Here is a 19,393-nt window from a genome sequence, read left to right as displayed (position 1 = left end):
AGCTTGAAATTTCTAGATCTAAGCCATGAAAGGTCAAATTCGTGCTATGAAATTCTCAGCCGTTCTTTCTACCTTATTTCTTCCCTTGAAAACCTAGATCCTTACATTCATTAACCTCAAATCTGTTAATTTCACTTTGAAACCTTAGATCCATGTAAAGAGGGATAGATCCACAGGAAAGATCAAAGAGCTAGAGAAAGAAGGGAGCTGGAAGAAAAAGAAAGGAGTAAAATTAGGATTTTCAAGTGAAGGAGACAAGAAAGATCACTGTTTTTCTTTAACGAGCGTTGTCAAATTTCTACAAGTTTCTACTTAAAAAAAACTGTTTCAAGAAGGAGAACAGCAGATCAAGCTTTGAGTTTCTTAAAAAAAGAAAAAAAAGAAGGTTGAATCATTGAATTCACAATCACTTCAATTGGAGCACTCGGATTTGGCGAATTTCTCGTGGTTCTACGTTCTTCGATTCTCTTTGTGAGGCTTATGCGATCCTTTTGCAATTTTCAGCTCGGGAAGCATAAAATTGCAGGTAAGTAGAACAGAGAATTTATGTAGTACTGAAATTCGTTTTGATTATTTTTTAATATGTGGTTGTGCTCTGCTGTGAATTGTATGAAATCATGTTAGTGTTTAGATCTGTAAAATCCTCCATCACTACTTCATTTAGAATTTACAAAAGAGGAATTTCTGAAGAGAGCATATGCTCCCTGTTTTTAAGCCCATGTTCAGCCTCATTTTAAGTACATTTCTCACCCCTGTTTTAGCACAAATTCTGTCCCCAGTTTAGTCCATGTTGCTGCCCCTGTTTTGGCATAAAATTCATTCCATGTTTCAATCCCAGTTTTGGCGCAAATCTGTCCACAGTTTAGCCCCAGTTTGAGGCGCAAATCTGTCCCTGTTTTGGATTAGAATCTGTCCCTGTATAGCACAAATTCTGTCCACCAAATCTGCCCCCTGTTTGGCACAATTCTGTCCACCAAATCTGTCCCTGTTTTGGATTAGAATCTGTCCCTGTATAGCACAAATTCTGTCCACCAAATCTGCCCTTGTTATGCACAGTCCGAATCCAAAATTCAGCCCTTGTTTTTATGCACATTTCAGCCCAAGTTTTCTGTGTCATAATGTCAGCTCATTCATTTATATTTCAGCCCAAGTTATGTGTGTGTGTATACATATATATGTATGAGTATGTGAGTGTATAGTTGGTTCATATGATAAAGAGGAGAAGGTATTATAAATATCTATATTTCAATTGGGATAAATGATTATATGAATGTGATTGTATCATATAAAGTGTCTTCTGTCAAGCTTTATTGATATTCATAGCCATGTTATGTGTTAATTGGTTCTTGCTCACCAAATTTATGGGAATAGCTTTGAGCAGGGGATTTTCATGTATTTACACCATCAATTTCATTTAATGGCATTGAATCCTTTTGTTCCTCCCATCATATTAGACAGTTGGTTGAATTCTCAGAAAGGTGGTCATTTTGACCGGGAGCAAGACAAGAAATGCAAGCTTTTGTTCATATCATTGCTCTATTCTATGTCCTAACCTATAGCATTAGTCAGTTTCAGCAATAGTATGAAACAGGTCTGCCATTGTTATTTCAATCAATTGCTCATCATATCCTTTCGTGAAACTACAATAGTTTAGGTGGTTTACCTTGGTATAATTCGTGAGGCATGGCGATGCCCATAGCAGCCCCACCTTGTTTTCCTTCAATTTTTGCTTATGAGTTGGTGATGTTTCTATTTATTCTAGATGAATTTTGTGAGAATCTTTTTTAGGAATGGTAAGGACCCTTGATTATTAAGGTTATCATCATTTCTTATAATGACACAAGCTTAGCTTATCTAATCGTTTGCCCCTAACAATTTTTAACCAAACTTCTTTTGAACATTGGGTTAAAATGCATGCCTCAACATGTGGCTATGATATTAGCATCATCCCTGTTTCCATGTTTGCTTGAGTGTCATTTATTCATACAATGAAAGTGAATGTTTCTTTTATTTTACACTTTGTATGCTTAGAAAATACCCTTAAATGCTTGCTGTCCAGCCCTTTGTTTTCTATTTTCGGATTTCTAAAGCTTAAAATCACCAAAAACAAACATATCAATTTTGTAGATCTCGTCAAGCCGGTCAGTTCGACATATGGCGGCCCAAATTTGGCCAAAAGACGAGAGAGTTATGCCCGTTTAAAGTTTTCAGCCCATAACGTTGTTTTTGTCAAGTTTTTTTTTAGAAATTTTCGTGTCGAGTAATTTTTGGGGTGCTTTTGATCGGAATTGTTCAAAACTGTCAACTGGAAAAGTGTTCGTTATAATATCTCCTAAAACTGTCTTATTGAACAAATATTTTCATAAATGCTTTTTAATATGTCAAAAACGAGTTGCAAGCTTCAGTTTTCCTGAAACAACTGTCATTTCTGCAACAGCAGCTTGTTGGCCATTTTTTAGGCTATTCCAGGTCTGTTTCGTCCGAAGCCATATAAAGAAAAAATGTTCTTAAAAAGATTTTCTAATACTTTGTCCTTGAGTGAATTTTTCCAGAAGCGATGTTTTAAGTGTCAAAACTGAGCCCGAACTTTCAGTTAAAACACTAATATGTCTTTTAATGGCGATGGATCGGAAGAGACAATTTTCCGGCCACTTCTGACCAGATCCAAACAAAATGGTCAACTGAGAAAATGTCATTCATGCTGAGATCTACAATTTTTATTAGTAGAGTTTTTGATGGTTTTGATGTTTGAGGGGTCTAAAAGTCAGTGAAAGTTGCATTTTTCACATTATATGACATAACTGTGCCATTTCTTGAAAATCATGGGCAATATGAGCTCTATTCAATTTTAATGAGTGTTTGGGATGTTTTGAGCTTGGTAGCAAGTTTTAAATCATATATTGAATCATTCCCATGATTTGTTTGGCATTTTTGACCATTTTTTGTGAAAATTACATGTTGGGTGGAAATTTCACCCTTTCTTTTTTCTTTTTAGATTGTTTTGAGCATATATTGATTCTAATGCTTGTATTGGGATATGATGAGCATGCTAGCAAGTCACAAATCACATATTGATCAATTTTCATGATTTACTTTATATTTTAGAGCCTTATTTGCGAAAATTGCATGTTGTGCAGAGTGCTTTCAAATTTTTTTTTATATGCTAAATGAGTGGAACTCGTGCTATATGTCAACCTAGACATCTAAATTTCTAGGATCACTTCCAAATTCCATGAGTCTCATTTTAGGGGACACACTTTGTCTCATTAGAATGTTTTCCTTTTTTGGAGATAAGTCTTGTCTCATTTAGAGAGTTTTTCCTTTAGAAGGCTTACCTAGCCTCATGTTAGAGCCTTCCTTTTTAGAGCGAGTCTTTGATTCATTTTCCCTCCCTTATAGAGCAATAGAGAGTCTTGGACTCATTGGCTTCCCATTTAGAGTTGGTTATCCTATATGTTAGGAGTTTGCCCCGTAGCCTTTTGGTTCGTCTGTTAGATAGGAGTTTATCATTTAAGATGCTTTTACCTGCTAGGGATCTTAGATCATTTTCATTGTTCTTGGGACACCAGTTACTTGTTGTGGATCGTCTCTTTGAAGCGTTAGTTGCTTGTTCGAGGTTTTCCCCTTTGGATGTAGGGCTTTGCCCTAGTTTGTGATTGTACTTGCGTGTTCCCTTTAAGAGTGAAAGCATTTAAAGGTCCAGAGCATTGGAAAAACTTTAAAATCCAAAAACATTAGAAATTTGAAACTCAAAAACATTTGAAAATTTTAAAAATATCAAAAGCATTTGAAAAACTTTAAAAAACTTAAATCAGCTAAAATGTTGAGTTTTATAGCGTATTAGGAGAGTTCGTTTCGAACTACGTTGGCTTGATCCTCTTCCACGAGGTACGTAGTGCAGCTTGAGATTCTTATCTCAAGTCCAGCCAAACTTTGTAAATAAATCTTTTAACCCTTTTAAAAAAATATATATAAATCTTCCAAAATATTATTTTTCGAAAAGATCTCCTCTAGAGTTAGGACTTTGTCCTAGATAGAGAGTTTTAGAGTTAGGAGTTTGTCTTGTGTTGTGTGGTTTGTTTGTGTTTGTGTTAGAGTTAGGGGTTTGTTACGCCTCCGTCCGGTCAGTTGGCGATTCACATCGCCGACTGATGACTAGGTCTTGGATACGTTAGCGAACCTATTGTTTTCCTTAGGAAATACAGCCTAGTTACACATAGGTTGTAGGAACCACCTGCATTAGCCTAGGGCTAATCTGCATTTAGTTAGGGCATATAGGGTGTCCTAAAATCCACAATTCACTGGAAGTTAAATAATCGTACAAGAAACTTTAATAACTAGTCCGGTCTTTTAGATCGAGTCTAGGATAGAGGTCTAGGTGTCTTAGGCATCCTAGCTTAGAATAGGCGCGAAGAACTACGTTGCCTTGATTCTCGTGGAGGCGGGGATACGTAGGCTTCTTTGGATGAATACCAGACCATCCGAGGACTCGGGCTAATCATTTAGAGTCTTAGGATTTGTTGTGTAGTCATCGTATGTTTTGATGTGTTTTCTTACTTTCTTGTACTGATCTTATACCTTTAGCTGTAGCTTGCATGTATATGTTCACCAGAACTTAGACCCCCATTAGGCAGGTCACTTATAACCTAGCTTTGCTTAGGTGAGACATTTTTTTTCATTTCATTTTGTGTATGTTTATTTCTTTATCCTCAGGAAATGCATGCTTTGGTAGACGATTCCTGAGAATTGTTCCTATTTCATATGATTTTTGCCTGAAACTCTTTAAATTTAATAATAAATGGCATAAGAGACCAAGTGCTTGCACTCGGACGAATTGGGGGTGCTCTCAGACCTTCTCCATTCGTAATCAGGCACGAACCCATATATATTTCTGGTTATCCATGGTATACAGAGCATATTTTTGTTTAAAGGATCCATGGCCGTATACCGTGGATGGCGACTCTGAGTTTGTTTAGGTACGTTTCGAATCCGGACTTGTTCCCGAATCGAAAGGTATCTCTTTTATATCACCACTCATGCTATGCTATGAGGGTGGCATCCGTTTCGAGAGTTCCTTGGTAGAGCTCTCCTTCACACGTGGATGATCCTAGAGGCCGCTGGGGGCTCGTCCCTCACCTCTCTCCCGGATCGGGGTCCACACTTAGTATCATATTTTGTGCTACCGCTGACAAAACCTCTCCTTTTGTTTATGCCGAATGGGGGAGAATTTATGATATCGATTAGCAGTCCAAAGTTTATATGAACTTTATGTCTTATATTGTTGATTTACACTTGTGCATATATTGAGGGGGAGTAGAACATTTCATCTACATATCTATTTGTGCTTCATTTGCCTATTTATTTGGCTCTCCTGCCTCCTAATTAATTGGGGTTGCCATCATAAAAAAAGGGGAGATTGCTTGCCCAAGGGTTCAACTAATCACCTTATTCTTGTTGTTTTGATGCTAGCAAACCCAATTGAATAGTTTTTATGGACTAATGAGTTGCCTTGTAGTGTTGTGCTATAAATAGGAATTTCTCAGGTGAATCTAACCTAGCACACTAGACACTACACATTGCTTGAGGATCAACATGCGCAAATGATCAAAGGAGCTTGAACATATTGGCGGCATCATCTTGGAAGATTTCCAAGTATAGAGCTCAAGTTGAAGATCCCACAAGAAAGCCTTGAATCAAATTGAAGATAAAGTAAAGGCCATTTAAAGAGAAGATTCAAGAGAGTGTAAACATGGTAGATTGTATCTTCTAATCTCCCTTGTGTTTCTCTCCATCAAGGCACACTCAAAAGACTTCAAAAAGCACTTAAAACATATTTCAAAACCTTAGAACAAAGTTTGTAAAGTATAAAAACGGTTTTGAAATTGAAAATCAAATTTAAGTGCAGATCGGTCGACCGGCCCTACTAGGGTTGACCGGCCAATGAAGATTTCCAAACGTTGTTCCAATAACGTGTGGAGACCATTCGACCAGACCCCCCCAATCGACCGGATCCCTTTGTACACTGTTTTAAAATACAAACAACGTGTGGTTCGCGGTCGACCTGACCCCTTTGAAATCTGTTTTTTTAAATATGAACAGCATGCCTTTAGGTGGGCAACCGGACCCCCCCCCCCCCGATCGACCGGCCCTAGCAAAAATTATAGCCATCAGGGCTATAACGGCTAGTTCTATTTTGGCCCAATTTTTACCAAAATGGCCCCTCAAAGACTAGTTTGAATTGGATCTCTATATATACATCATACGGACTTCAAATTCAATACTAATGGTTTTCCAACTCTTGTAATCCATACACAAATATTTTTAAATCATTTTGGGTAAAAATGTCTCTCCAATTCTTCTTGTGTCTTGATATTGAGTAAATACCATGAGATTGGATTACACGTTATTTGTAATCATCACCTATACCTAACTAATCCAACTTGATGAAGTAAAATAAAACTAAGGTGAACTTGGTAAAAAGTTTTAAAAGGCAAAATTTTATAAAGTCAACCAATTCACCGCCCTCTTGGTTGCCAAACTGGGATTTCATGTGAATACTTTTGAAATTAACCTTCCGCTGGTCATTTTAGAAGCTTACTGCAATTAACTAGTCAAAAGTCCAAATCCTATTGAACAAGAAAAATTGGGACTATTTGGGTGTCACATGTCTACCAGCCTCAAGGACGACTCAAGCAAAAAAATGCTTTTGTGGTAACTTTATGGTTCTTGGTTGCCAATTTAGCATCACAATCCCCAGAGACTACTACACAAGATTCAAAGGTAATTATTGCTTGCCTAGAGAGGTGGCACCATTGTTCCCTGCTTATACCTTCAATGGCAAATTTCTCCGAAGTGGAGAAATTTGGCGAGTAGAATTTTGCCTTTTTTCCTTTCTCTTTCTCTCTCTCTTCTCTTTCTATATTGGTAATGTCACCCCCTCCCATTACTCTACGATGTTGGCAACCAAACACTACTACACTATTCTACCAGGTAAATCCTAAGTAAAACAAACACTACAAATGTTTGTCTCCTCACTATTGACTACTTATACCACTAATCTACAAGGTAACTATCTGCATCCAAATTGGCATCCTCAAGGATGTCCAAAGCCAAAAAATGCTTTTTTGGTAACTTTATGGTGTTTGGTTGCCAATTTAGCCTCACTATCCCTAGAGACTACTAAACAGGATGCAAAGGTAATTATTACTCGTCTAGTGACATGAAACCCTTGTTCCCTACTTATACCTTCCGTGTTTTCTTTTTCTTCTTCTCTCCTCTTTCTATATTGGTAATGACACCCCATCGCATTACTCTACGAGGTGGCAACCAAACACTACTACCTGGTAAGTCCTAGGTCGAACAAACACTACGAATGTTTGTCACCTCCCTATTGACCACTTATACTACTAATATGCAAGGTAACTATCAGCATCCAAACAGAGTTTGATTGCCATATGCCTGCCATCCTCGAGGATTTCCCAAGCAAAAAAATGCTTTTTGGTAACTTTGTGGTGTTTGGTTGCCAATTTAGCATCACAATCACTTGAGACTAACTAGACAAGTTGCAAAGATAATTATTGCATGTCTGGTGACATGGCACCATTGTTCCCTATTTATACCTTCCATGCCAAATTTCTCCAGAAAAGAGGAATTTGGCAAGTAGAATTTCTCTCTCTCTCTCTCTCTCTCTCTCTCTTCTCTTCCCTCTCTTATCTTCTTATATTAGTAATGACAGCCCTAGCATTAGTCTACGAACTTGGCGACCAAACACTATCACTATTCTACCAGGTAAATCCTAGGTAGATCAAACACTACAAATGTTTGTCTCCTCCCTATTGACTACTTATACCACTAATCTAATGCATCCAAACAGAGTTTGGTTGCTACATGAGTGGCATCCTCAAGGATGTCCCAAGCAAAAAAATGCTTTTTTAGTAACTATATGGTGTTTGGTTAGCATCACAATTCCTAGAGACTACTAGACAAGATGCAAAGATAATTATTGCTCATCTGGTGACATGGCACCCTTGTTCCCTACCAAGGACGGATCCAGAGGGCGAGGGAATTATTTTCTTAAAGCTGACCCCTTGAAATTAGGGTTGTCCCTTAAAATTAGGGATTTTTTCCAATAGGTTTAGTTAGCAATTTATTCGGGATTTTTTCCTCTATCTACTTAGCCCTTTTGCTTGTGTAAAGTTCCTATAATGATTTGGAAACCGACTTGGGGAGTGGAGCCGAATAAGTAGCCTAATAACACATTAGCAATCTTTCCCTTGATTTTTGGTTTTTTCTCCGTGAAAATGGCAAAACTACCGTCGCATACCATGTCGCATATGGGGATTTGTTGGGTTACACTCTCGGTTCCACTCCCTGTAGCGTCACTATAGTTTTTTTTTATCAATCCCTCTCAACGAGCCCCCCTCTTAAGGGAATGTCACCTAAATTAAACTCTCTCTCTCTCTAAAAAAAAAATACTACCGCCCACTTCATTGGATGATCCAAACTGTTCATTTGTTGGGCCACAACATAAATCGGCTGCACCACGTAAATCATCTCCATAGGACGATCCTAACCCCCCAATCTATAATCAGATTGCCCTTTAGATTGGAGTGTCAAGATCATCCTACAGAAATGATTTACGTGGTGCAAAACATGAGGTGTAAATAGTGAGCCCACTGCATTGAAATATGAGGTGTAAAATGTGGGCTCCACCTCATGCATAGGTTAGGGGAGATGGTGGGCCCCACCTATCAATACATGAAGTGAAAAATGGTGGGAGTCAACATTTGCTCCCCCTAAGCTGATTCCTGGCTCCGCCCCTGTTCCCCACTTATATCTTCTTGCCAAATTTCTCCAAAATGATGTATTTGGCGGGTAGAATTTTGCTCTCTCTATTACCCCTCTCTTCTCTTTCTATACTGGTAATGACACCCCGTCGCTTTACTCTACGAGAGATTGGCAATCAAACACTACTTATCACTATTCTGCTAGGTAAATCCTATGTAGACCAAATACAACAAATGTTTGTCTCCTCCCTTTGACTACTTATACCACTAATCTACAAGATAACTATCTCCATCCAAATAGATAGGCAAATGATATCAGCACGACTGTGTTTTAATAATTGCACAAACCCAACCTGTCTTTCCTTTTTTTTTATTATTATTGGCTTTTGAGAGGTTTCTGGGAACTATAATAACCTTTGATTGATCTTTAAATACTAAAAGACAAGACGAGAGTTAGTGAAAATATCAAAACATGGTTGTGTTGATATCATTTCCCAAAGCTTATTCAGGGTAGTTTGACTAATTTCGCTTGTACATGCTGAAATGGGTCTTATAAATAAAGGATGGTCATGTAAGACGATCATTTTTGTAGCTTAATAGCAAATTAAAGGGCTTGTTTGAAAAGTTCTCTCTTGGACGCCGCATGTGCCGAACGATTACAGATGTTTGCTCTCGCCAGTTTTTTCACGCCGAAGAGAACCCCAAAAAATTGCACTGTCAGATAGGTAACAGAGTCCCTTCATCATTCCTTCATACTATTTAGAGAAATCTAATATTTGTCTCTGATTTCATTTTGATAATTTTTCTGTTTCTGGCATTGAAATTGGTTTTGGCCTTATTTTTCTCACCAACTGTTTCTCAAAATCAATTACCTGAGCACCACTCATTCTATCTGGCAACTGGGTTTTGATATTCTGATCCTTTAATTTGGTTTGTATTCATGGGTTTTCTTTCTTGTTTGTAAATTTTAATGGGTTTTGTGTTTTCTTCTTTCTCATCCAAATTCTCTCAAATTTAATCATCTCAGCCACTATTCTTACTGGCTGTGGGAACTGGGTTTTTTATTTTTTGATCCATTAACTTGATTTTGATCTATTAATTTGACTATCTTTCGGTACCTTGTGTTATCTACAGAGGAAAGTTTTGGCCATGGCAATGCCTTGGAGAATGGCTATTTACATTGTGAAGATGGTGTGGATGATGTTGAACGGTTGGGTTTCTTCATGCTTGATGGTGGCAAATGAAATAGCTAGGTCACTTAGGACTGGTGATGTGGGCCCCTTCCATATAGGATGATCAAATGGTTGATGCATAGTTAAGGCTTCTTTCTTTCTTTCTTTCCTTCTCTATTGCGGGGTTTGGTAGTCAACCCAATCTTGATTAAGTTGAACTATTTTCTCTCTTTCTTCCCCTTGATATTGTTGTGTGATTATTAGATCTATTCTTGATTTTTTAAATATTATAAATGGGTTTTTGTCAACACTGGGTTAACTCTATTGTTGTGCGATTTTTAGCTTATTCATGTAGGATGATCAAATTGTTGAGGAATACTCAAGGTCTCTTTCTCTATTTTTCTTCTCTATTTTGGGGGTTTGGCAGTTAACTCAATGTTGATTAAGTTGAACTGTTTTCTTTCTTTCTTCCCCTTGATGCTTTCTTCCCCTTGATGTTGTTGTGTGATTGTTTTTTCTATTCTTGATTTTTTTTAATATTAGAAATGGGTTTTGTTGATGAAGAAGATGAAGGGTGGTGGCTAGAAATTTGATATTTGTGCAATGGAAATATTACTATTTATTGTGATCCTTTTCTTTTCTTTTGTTGAAGGTTGTCATCCAAGTCTCAATTTTTTTGATACATGGTACTAATGTCTTTATTTTCTTCTCTCTTTATGTTTTTAGTGATTAAATTTTCAGTTCAATAAAATTGGATTTTTCTCATTTTTTTCTGACGACCTTGTTTTATTTTTATTTTTTATTTTTTTTCTTCTTGGTTATTACTGTATATGGGCTTTCACCAATAACCAACATGCAGGATTTACTTGTCTTCATTTGGTGCAATTTCACATAAGGTGTGATTCAATTCAACTTCCTCTGTTTCACTTTATTGTCTATCAATGTCCCACTTTTTTTAAATCCATTTCTTCCTTTATCTTTTCTATGTTCTGCGTAATTGGCTGTTAATCTTCTATTCTCCAGAACTGGATTGTTTCTCTTATTATTTATGAAGTTCTCGAATTTTTGCTTTGCTTTTGTGGTTTTGAATTGGTGGGTTGGTTTTGGTAGAATTCAGTGTGGTAAGATATAAACATATTATTCCCTTGAAACTGATTATGTTCACTGAAATGGTCTGTGACATTGTCTTCCTTCAACAATGGTTTTATGGCCACGAAATGAGCTACAGTTTTGTCATAATTTTTCTTACTTGAAAGTTTGTCTTACTGATTTCCCGTAAATATGAAACATTGGTTAACAGGAGATAATGCGAGACCCATTTAAAGAGAAACATGGAAACTTATGAACTAGACTATAACCCCACTATAGTTTTTCGAGCTATTATATAGTATGCTTAATCAGAAGATCAATTTATCAAGATGAGAATATTGATATGTGAGAAAGAAAAAAAATGCTTAATAATATACAAAAATGTATCGAAAGAGAAGTTCCTTGGCCCCTTTTTTTTTTTTAAAAAAAAGAGAAGTTCCTTGGCAAAGACATCTATAAAGATAGCCACTGAGGGAACATGCCATTCACGATCATTTTTCTTGATTTGGAGGTACTTTAACTTTGTCCTGGCCTTTTCAACGATTTCCATGGGATTGTGCTTAACTTGTAATGAGATATTCAGTGGTGAACCCTTATATGGTGCATGGCTACTAGATAAGGAATGTAGGAAGCCAGCATGAAACACAATCCTTAAAAAGGTGGATATCTAAAATATCTTTTAGATACCCTGGGGAAATAAATTTACCCACATTACTTCTTGTGCTTGTCCTTTGTTTTTCATTTTCCGGGGAGACCAGATTGAAGAATAGCTCCCATTTGCATTATTTTCTCTGGATTTGATTTCCTCTACATTTGTGGTTTGGTAGACCGTCCGTCAACTACAATTTTTTGTGTGGACAAATTACAGAGATTTGCAGCCTCATGAAAACTACTCAACTGAATTGTTTTAACATATCTTATTGAGTTGAGAAATATGGAATGTAGTTGTGCCAATTGGTCTCATATTCCTGGTTCCGGGGCCTAGCTTCTCTATACCTGGCAATTTCACTTCATAAAATAAAGGAATGCTCCAACTATTTTGATGCCGCATTGGAGGTCTACTTGGAGCATGTCATGTAACAATTGGTTATATATATTCTGCTTCTTATTTTTACAAGTCTGTATGGATGATTTTTTGGACCCTTTTGATTGGCAGTTGTGGTGGCTGTTGTTTGGGTTATTTAATTTCATATAATAATGGGTATGCGATGATGTTACTTTATACTGGTGATGGCTACCTCCTTTTCTAGTTTTAGGATGCTAGTTTTTTCTGCATATGTTTGAAAGGATTTTGTTGCATGCTATCATGAACGATCAGTTGTGGAGTTGCAGTTCTCTATACTGCCCTAAACCCTAAACCCCAAAGCCAATCTACTCCTGCGAGCATTTCAAAACTGCAGTCTAATCAGCAGATCATTATTATCAAGTTGGATGAAAGTGAAACCGATTATCTCAAAGGGTTGCAGTCAATTGGGATGTATATCATTGCAAGGATGAAATTGGGTTTATGTACAGATTGTGGAACCTTCTCTTGATGGTTCATTGTATGAGAATTGGGAATTTGAGTATCTGATTGTTATGTCTTGACTTTGTACTTGATGAAAACACAAATTAGCAGTGGGCTATTATTTCTTCATACAGAAAAAGATATTTGGCAAAAGGTTGTGTGAACTTATTCATTTAAGGATGATGTTGATAGAATGTATCATTTGCATATTAAGATGACAACTCTTTTTCAGGAGGAGATGAATATGGTAGAGTACCACTGACTTTTGTAAAGTGATAAAGAATTGTATCGTTACTAGCCAGTTATACCTATTTTTGAGACAAATAAGGAACAGACCAATCTAATAAGTACATTTGGCATCCTTCAAAGAAAAAAAAAGGACATTTGGGTCTTTGCGAGATTGAACCTGAGAATTGATTGCAAAGGGTTCACATCATAGAAAATGATTCCTTTCCATCTATGGATTGGATATATAGTTATGTTTGTGACAAGGCTAACCATAGATCTAATATTAAGCATTGTTATTCCAGAATGCCAAACAGTGGCTTCTGATTCAGGACCAGGTGGTAGTAGTGCCAATTCTAACAAGAATAGTGTTGCTTATTTTGGGGATTTGACTTTCTAGGTTCCTTAACCCCAATATCTTGAAGGCGAATATCTAATATCTCCCCTTCTTTACGTATTGAAAGGGTAAATTGCATTGGTTCCTTAACCCCAATATCTTGAAGAGGAACATGTAATCTCTTCCCCTCTTTAAGTAAGTAAAGTGTAAAATCCATGGGTTCTTTAACCCCAATATCTTGAAGGGGTCCCCTCTTTATCTTTACCACTTGTGTTATTGGTTCCTTCTTTATTTTCCAGGCTTTACCTATTGATAGTATTAGTACGCCACTAAAATTTCACCTTAACTTTCGTCTTATTATGTGTTCAGGACTTGAACGCAAGGAAGAAAATTGGTGGTAGTCGTGAGGCTGGTGGGCTTTACCTTTTTTGTTTTTGGTGGATCATCAACAATTGTGCTCCATTTAGGGTAAACATCAGTATGGATTGGGTGTCACTTTAGAGATCAAGGCTTCATTATGTTTCTTTGTCAAGTTTACATCTATTGTTACCAAAGTTGTCCCGAGTCCAACAATGTAAGAGAACTACAATATGAAAATCGTCAATTATCAAGCATTGTTGGACATCTTTTACTCCAAGTTATAAACGAAGTCTTGTTGCTTTTGTGATTGTGCACTTTGCTGTTTGGGGACCGACTCTTGTTACTTCTTTTCGTGATTTAATTACTTCATTTATTTCATTCATATTTTGCACGAGAATCATGGATCTATCTTTTAAGAGCTAAAGATGAAGTGTTTCACAAGTTTTTTCATAAGATAAAAAATCAATTCGGAGGAATATCAAAATCCTCGATTTTGATAATAAGGATAAGCTTGGAAGCAGGAATCTTCCCTTAGGGTGCCGCTGCCGACTCGGAACTGTGATTCAGCGCCCTTAGGAAGGACCTCCTAGGGAGCGCCATCCCTAAGAGATGGAAACCGCTCCAATGATGCTCCCAACTTGCTCCTATGACTCCATTAGTACTATCATCACCAACTTACTTGCATTAAACTCCTCCAACCACAGTTGTAAATTTCGTTTCGTTTCGTCCGAAATGGACGAAACATTTCGGTTTCGGCCGAAAACCGGAACGAAATGACGAAAATTCGTTTCGGCCGAAATCGACTGGAATTGACTGAAATTTAAAGAAATTTGACGAAATTTACCGAAAAGTTTCGAACGAAATTGTCCGAAATTTCGTTTCGGTGGCCAAAACGAAATGGCCACCGAAACGAAATTTACAACTATGCCTCCAACTGTTCAAAGCACTTCATTGGAGCAACACAGAGGCGTCTTCAGCAGGCATGAGGAAAGAGGGCATGAAAATGAAGACGGCTTGAAATTACTACTTTTGATGTGCATGAATTTTGAGAAACATGATGATTTGTATGAAGATAGGTAGAAATTACTATTTTTTGATGTACTTGAATTTTAAAAAAACATGATGATGAAAATATTACATTAATGCTCCCGCGACGCTCCCAACCTTAGGCTCTTCTAGACCCCCACGCTCCCCCGCCCCCGCCCCCACACCCGCTATGGCTCTCATGAAGGTCTTGTCTTTAGGGGATGTGAATTCCAAAGAATATTAGGATGAAGCTTTTTTCTTTTTTCAAACACTTAGACTATATTAAAGAAGATAAAAAAAAAAACAATTTACCTTTGGGATAAAAATTGTTCCACAACTAATGCCTTCCTACACACCCCTTACTTTGTGAGAGATTCCTAAATTACATCTGTCTATCTAAGAATATGAATGACAGAAATATCCCTACACACCCCTTTCTTAGTGAGAGAATCCTCAATTGCATTTGCCTATATAAGAACATGAACAAAAGAAATATCTTGATCTCAACAAACATCAATGATTTTCAAAATCAAATTAGCAAGATGCCAAGGACCATCACTGATTGCTCCTCCTAGATCACGTTCGATGAGTCAGATTCTACCCACTAGCCTATGCCTTGTTGGAATCCATTATCAAAATAGGCCCCAAATATAATAAGGTTAATTCTTCCTTGTCCAAACACGCCACCCACATTGACTGCCCCCAGATCTCCAAACTATCTATCATCAAAGTTCAGGTTCAAATAGTTAGACAGAGGAGGATTCTAACTATGAGTTTTCTTTCCCTTTCATTCGTCCCCTCTAGACCGACCTTAATCTTGAGAAAAACTCCTTCCTCACAGGTGTCCCATACGACCAAAATATGTTTGATGTCGACTATGATCTTTCCCACCAACTTATTGTTTTCCTCAAATGTGCATGGATTTATTTCTAACCAAATATGCATAGCATCTCATAAAGAACCATAAACCAAAGAACCTTGCGTTATTTGTCCAGATGCTACACCACCATTCTTCAATCTTTTTGAGATTATAATGCATTTTTAGTTGTTCATCTCTTAGTTATTCATTTTTAAGTGTTGTGATGTAGTTTATGATGGGCCTCATTATCATTACTTGCATTGTGGCAATATTTTTCGATACCTATTTATATACATGGTAATATTTTTCAATACCGATATATAGGGAACTGATATCCGCACTTCCATATTTTGATAATGTCAAAAATCACCTTGTTTTAAACTTCTCCGATTGACCTCTGAGTTTTTTTTTTGGAATTGTAATAGCCTTTGATAGCTGGTTAAAACTCTTTGCCGTCGAACAGAAAAGTGTAAAACCAAGTGATTAGTGCAATTATCAAAATATGGTAGCATTGATATCTGTCCCCATGTACGAGAGTAGCCTCTTCACTTGGTGCTCCTTATTGCCACTTGGTTTTTTGTAACATTGGTTAAATCGGCCATTCTTTTGGAAATATATTCGCTGCTGGTGTTTCTTTTCTTTTCAGTTAGTGTGGATGGGCCTGATGCCACAAAGCGAGATTTTCTTTACTCGGATGCGGAACCATTGCCCATGAATGAATCCTCCATAACATCCTTGACTCCTAAGTCCTAACCTATCATCACCTTCATGTATGGTTTTATTGTTTGTGTAAGCTTTTACAAGTTTTAGATGCTAATCACAACATATTCTTGGCAACACATTAATAATTTCTCAGTCTTTAGTTGATTCTTACATTGATTGCCCCTATATCATTTCTATTGTACAAGTTGTTCAACTACTGAACAACCGAATTCCACGCCTCGGGTCTAAAAGAATGATTATATCCCTCTTACCCAACTGCACCTGGCAGACTTATGGTTCACATAGGCTTTTGTCCATGTCAGGTGACCGTGTGAAACTTTATTTTCTGAGTCCTAGATGCTTCGCCAGCCATATCTGAGATACAGAATAATGAACATCAACCATAAATAATATAGAGAAAACTAATCTAATCTAATTAATATCTAATAAACTAACGAGAACCAAAAGAGATTTAACATATTCAAATAACATGAACACAATATATCACCATAAGTGCCATTCAAAAAAACAAAAATATATCACCATAAGTAATTAAGTATAAATCAACCATGACATGAACATATGCAGCCTATAAGGATATGATCAATTCGCCCTACATTGACGTAGGGCGGATACCAACAATTCACTACCCAAGCAGCTTAGATACCAAAATGACGTTGGCCGGAGAAGGGAGACTCTAGGGATTGTAGCTCTGATAGCAATTTGATGTAAGACGGTCAAGAGAAGGAAATATCTTTGAAAGATTAAGTTCAAGCTTTAGTCGACTAGGTTATGGGATTAGGTATGGTTAAGTGAACAGGTTAGACAAGTTATAGAAATAAGGGAATATGGGTGAAAGTGGACTGTTATGACAGGTTTAGAATGGTTACATATGTGATAATTGTAGTTGGTTCTGACAGATCGAGGTTAAATCTGGGTAGTAGGTGATGGAGGGAAGGTTTGGGATTAAAGTTCCACGGTTAAGGCAGGTCTGGTATAATTGTGATGGAATGTTTCAGACCTGTTACAGGTTTTGTTAAGTAAAGCTTAAACTACAATTAATAGGCTTACTGCCTTTTTTTTCTTTTCTTTTGTGTGTGTGTGTGTGTGTGTGTGTGTGTTAGGGGGGGGGGGGTGTTGGGGGGTTTTCGATTTAGAGTACGTGTGGATGTAATAGTACGGTTTAGAAAGGGTGTGGGGACTGGCCTAACAGTTTAGAGGTTGTCGAGGCCTAAAAAGAGAACTGCAAAATCACCGTGAGGTTACGGATTTAATAACAAGCTGCTGGGTTAATTAGGTTTGAAAAAGGAAGGTTTCTTTTATCTGGTTGTTAGATTTGTAACATGTCAATATAGGACAGGTTTGTAGGGTTCTTATAACTGCAGGTTAATAAATGTTGGTCGATAGGTGAAGCTAGGGTAAATACTGGGTTTAAAGTTGGTTTGAATATGTAACAAGTTTAGGTCGTGGGATCTAGGGTCTAGGTTAATAGCTGAGAAGAATAGGGTAATAAATTAAGGGTTTGACAGGTAGTTTAAGGCTGTTGGGTTGGGTTCTGTGCGAATTCTTCAATTGATACACTTTCTGAGAAGTACAGGGAAGTCGGGTTTGGATCTGCAGTTAGCTAAAGGCTTGAGTGGTTCAACAGGGTATTAGGGGTGAGTCTGGAATGCTGGTATTCTGAATTGAACTTGGTTCAGCTCAAAAAGCAAAAATTCAAGGTGGGAACAACCTAATTCACGGTGGGACTCTTTCAGAACAACCACTAAAATACCTACCTGTAATCGTAGCGACCGCTACTAGATTTGGGATCTCTATGAGAGAAAACAAGACAAATAGGGATATTACCTACTGTCACGGGGTAGTTTTTCTTTCCAAAAACACACCGAGTGATGGCACTACTAAGTCCTTCTGACTTAGTCTCAGCCAACACATGAGGCTCACACAAGAGGGGCACAACAGGGACAAGAGGCACGAACACAAAGACACAATGTTTTTAACGTGGTTCAGCAGATAGTGCCTACGTCCACAGACAATCTCTTATTGCCTTTTACATAAAAGGAACTCACACCCTAGGCCTTGCACTTACAAGAAAGCTTTCACCTAAGCACACACTCTCACGACCTGCCTTGAATGCTTGGGGCATAGGCCTACTTTACAACTGCTCAAAGGTGTCATCTGGCATATGTATAATGCAGTTACACACTAGAGGCTTACATGTAGAATAACTGCCTTACAACTGCCTACACATGTAACATGTGCAGTAAAGAACCTGCCTAGGTGTCCGCGTGTAACATATGTTGGTGGGATCTGGTGATGATGGAGATCTAAGATTAACAAGTAGTGATGCTTGAAGGCGCGTAATCGCTTTCCTTAAGACAAATTTCGCCTCAACCAGTAGCGTGCAAAGAGGATTCGCGAATTGCCTCCAAGATACAATGAAGCCTTGTAGGAACATCCTACAAATATTTGACGACGCTTTGCACAAGCGGAATCAAACCCAAAACGCCATTTGAGAATTACAAGCCTTAGAGAAATTCACTAAAAACTGTTTCTGCAGAAAAACAGTATTTAGAGCATTATTTTGTATGAAACTCAATCTCAAAAGAGTAGGGGGTTTCAAGAGAGAAAAGATCCAGAAATAACTAACTACCAAAAGACAAATTTTCTACTCTTTTTATAGAGCCACAGACGTCTTTTCAATGTGAAAAGCGTCCCTTCAAAGTACCTCTTCAAAGTACCCTTTAGATTGGTTTGTATAATGGCCGTTAGATCGCACCTCTTCGCGATATGACCAATTTGAATCATCCATGAAGTGTCATTTGAGTTTGAAATCATCCATGACTGTTGGGAAGCAAAATGACACGAAGAGATTCAAATTTGGAAGTGAAAAGTTGTGTCCACTTTTGTCCCAACAGATAGATTTTCGCGCAGCCGCGGTCGACCAGGCTATCTGCGGTCGCCCGCGGATAGGCTTCTGGACTTTTTATTTTTTTCTGATCCAATGAACCGCGGTCGACCGGGCTACCGTGGTCGACCAGCCATGCCTTTCTGGAAATCACATACATTTCCAGATTCCAATCCGCGGTTGACCGAGGTTGGTCGGCCCTGTTTGAAAATCTGTTTTATTTTTCTTTTTGTTTTGATAAAACCCTTTCAAATATTTTGAATTGACCCAAAACATTTTGAAAATCTCTAACAACATGTGCATGCCCCCTTGGCCCATTGCCTGCAGGCCAAGTGCATAACTGGAGCAACCACTACCAATGTATCATAGGCTGCTATGTGCCAAGCCTTGGCCATGTGCCACATGCCTTTGACTCCCAACAT

General features: G+C 37.7%; 1 protein-coding gene across 2 annotated transcripts; it reads left to right on the top strand.

Moving 5' to 3' along the window:
* The first annotated feature begins 9,352 nt into the window (after nt 1-9,352).
* LOC143853002 (uncharacterized) lies at nt 9,353-13,778 on the top strand. 2 transcript variants are annotated; one of them, XM_077362696.1, is made up of 3 exons: nt 9,353-9,511; nt 9,921-10,100; nt 13,486-13,778. In XM_077362696.1, exon 2 carries the CDS (start codon nt 9,936-9,938, stop codon nt 10,080-10,082), a length of 147 nt encoding a protein of 48 aa, XP_077218811.1. In that variant the 5' UTR covers nt 9,353-9,511; nt 9,921-9,935; the 3' UTR covers nt 10,083-10,100; nt 13,486-13,778. The 2 variants fall into 2 exon arrangements, with proteins under 2 accessions (XP_077218811.1, XP_077218812.1); XM_077362697.1 differs by lacking the exon at nt 9,353-9,511 and adding an exon at nt 9,526-9,716.
* The last annotated feature ends 5,615 nt before the right edge of the window (nt 13,779-19,393 follow it).

This window comes from Tasmannia lanceolata, unplaced genomic scaffold, assembly GCF_043159265.1.
Source record: "Tasmannia lanceolata isolate RefF3 unplaced genomic scaffold, GAP_Taslan_0.1 ptg000019l, whole genome shotgun sequence".
NCBI classification, from domain to species: domain Eukaryota; kingdom Viridiplantae; phylum Streptophyta; class Magnoliopsida; order Canellales; family Winteraceae; genus Tasmannia; species Tasmannia lanceolata.
The sequence above is the reverse complement of the archived record's forward strand: the minus strand, read 5'-3'. Positions and strand labels throughout refer to the sequence as shown.

What these genes read in the sequence shown, in the direction of transcription:
- LOC143853002 (XM_077362696.1), top strand. Translation starts at nt 9,936, where the DNA reads ATGGCAATGCCTTGGAGAATGGCTATTTACATTGTGAAGATGGTGTGG.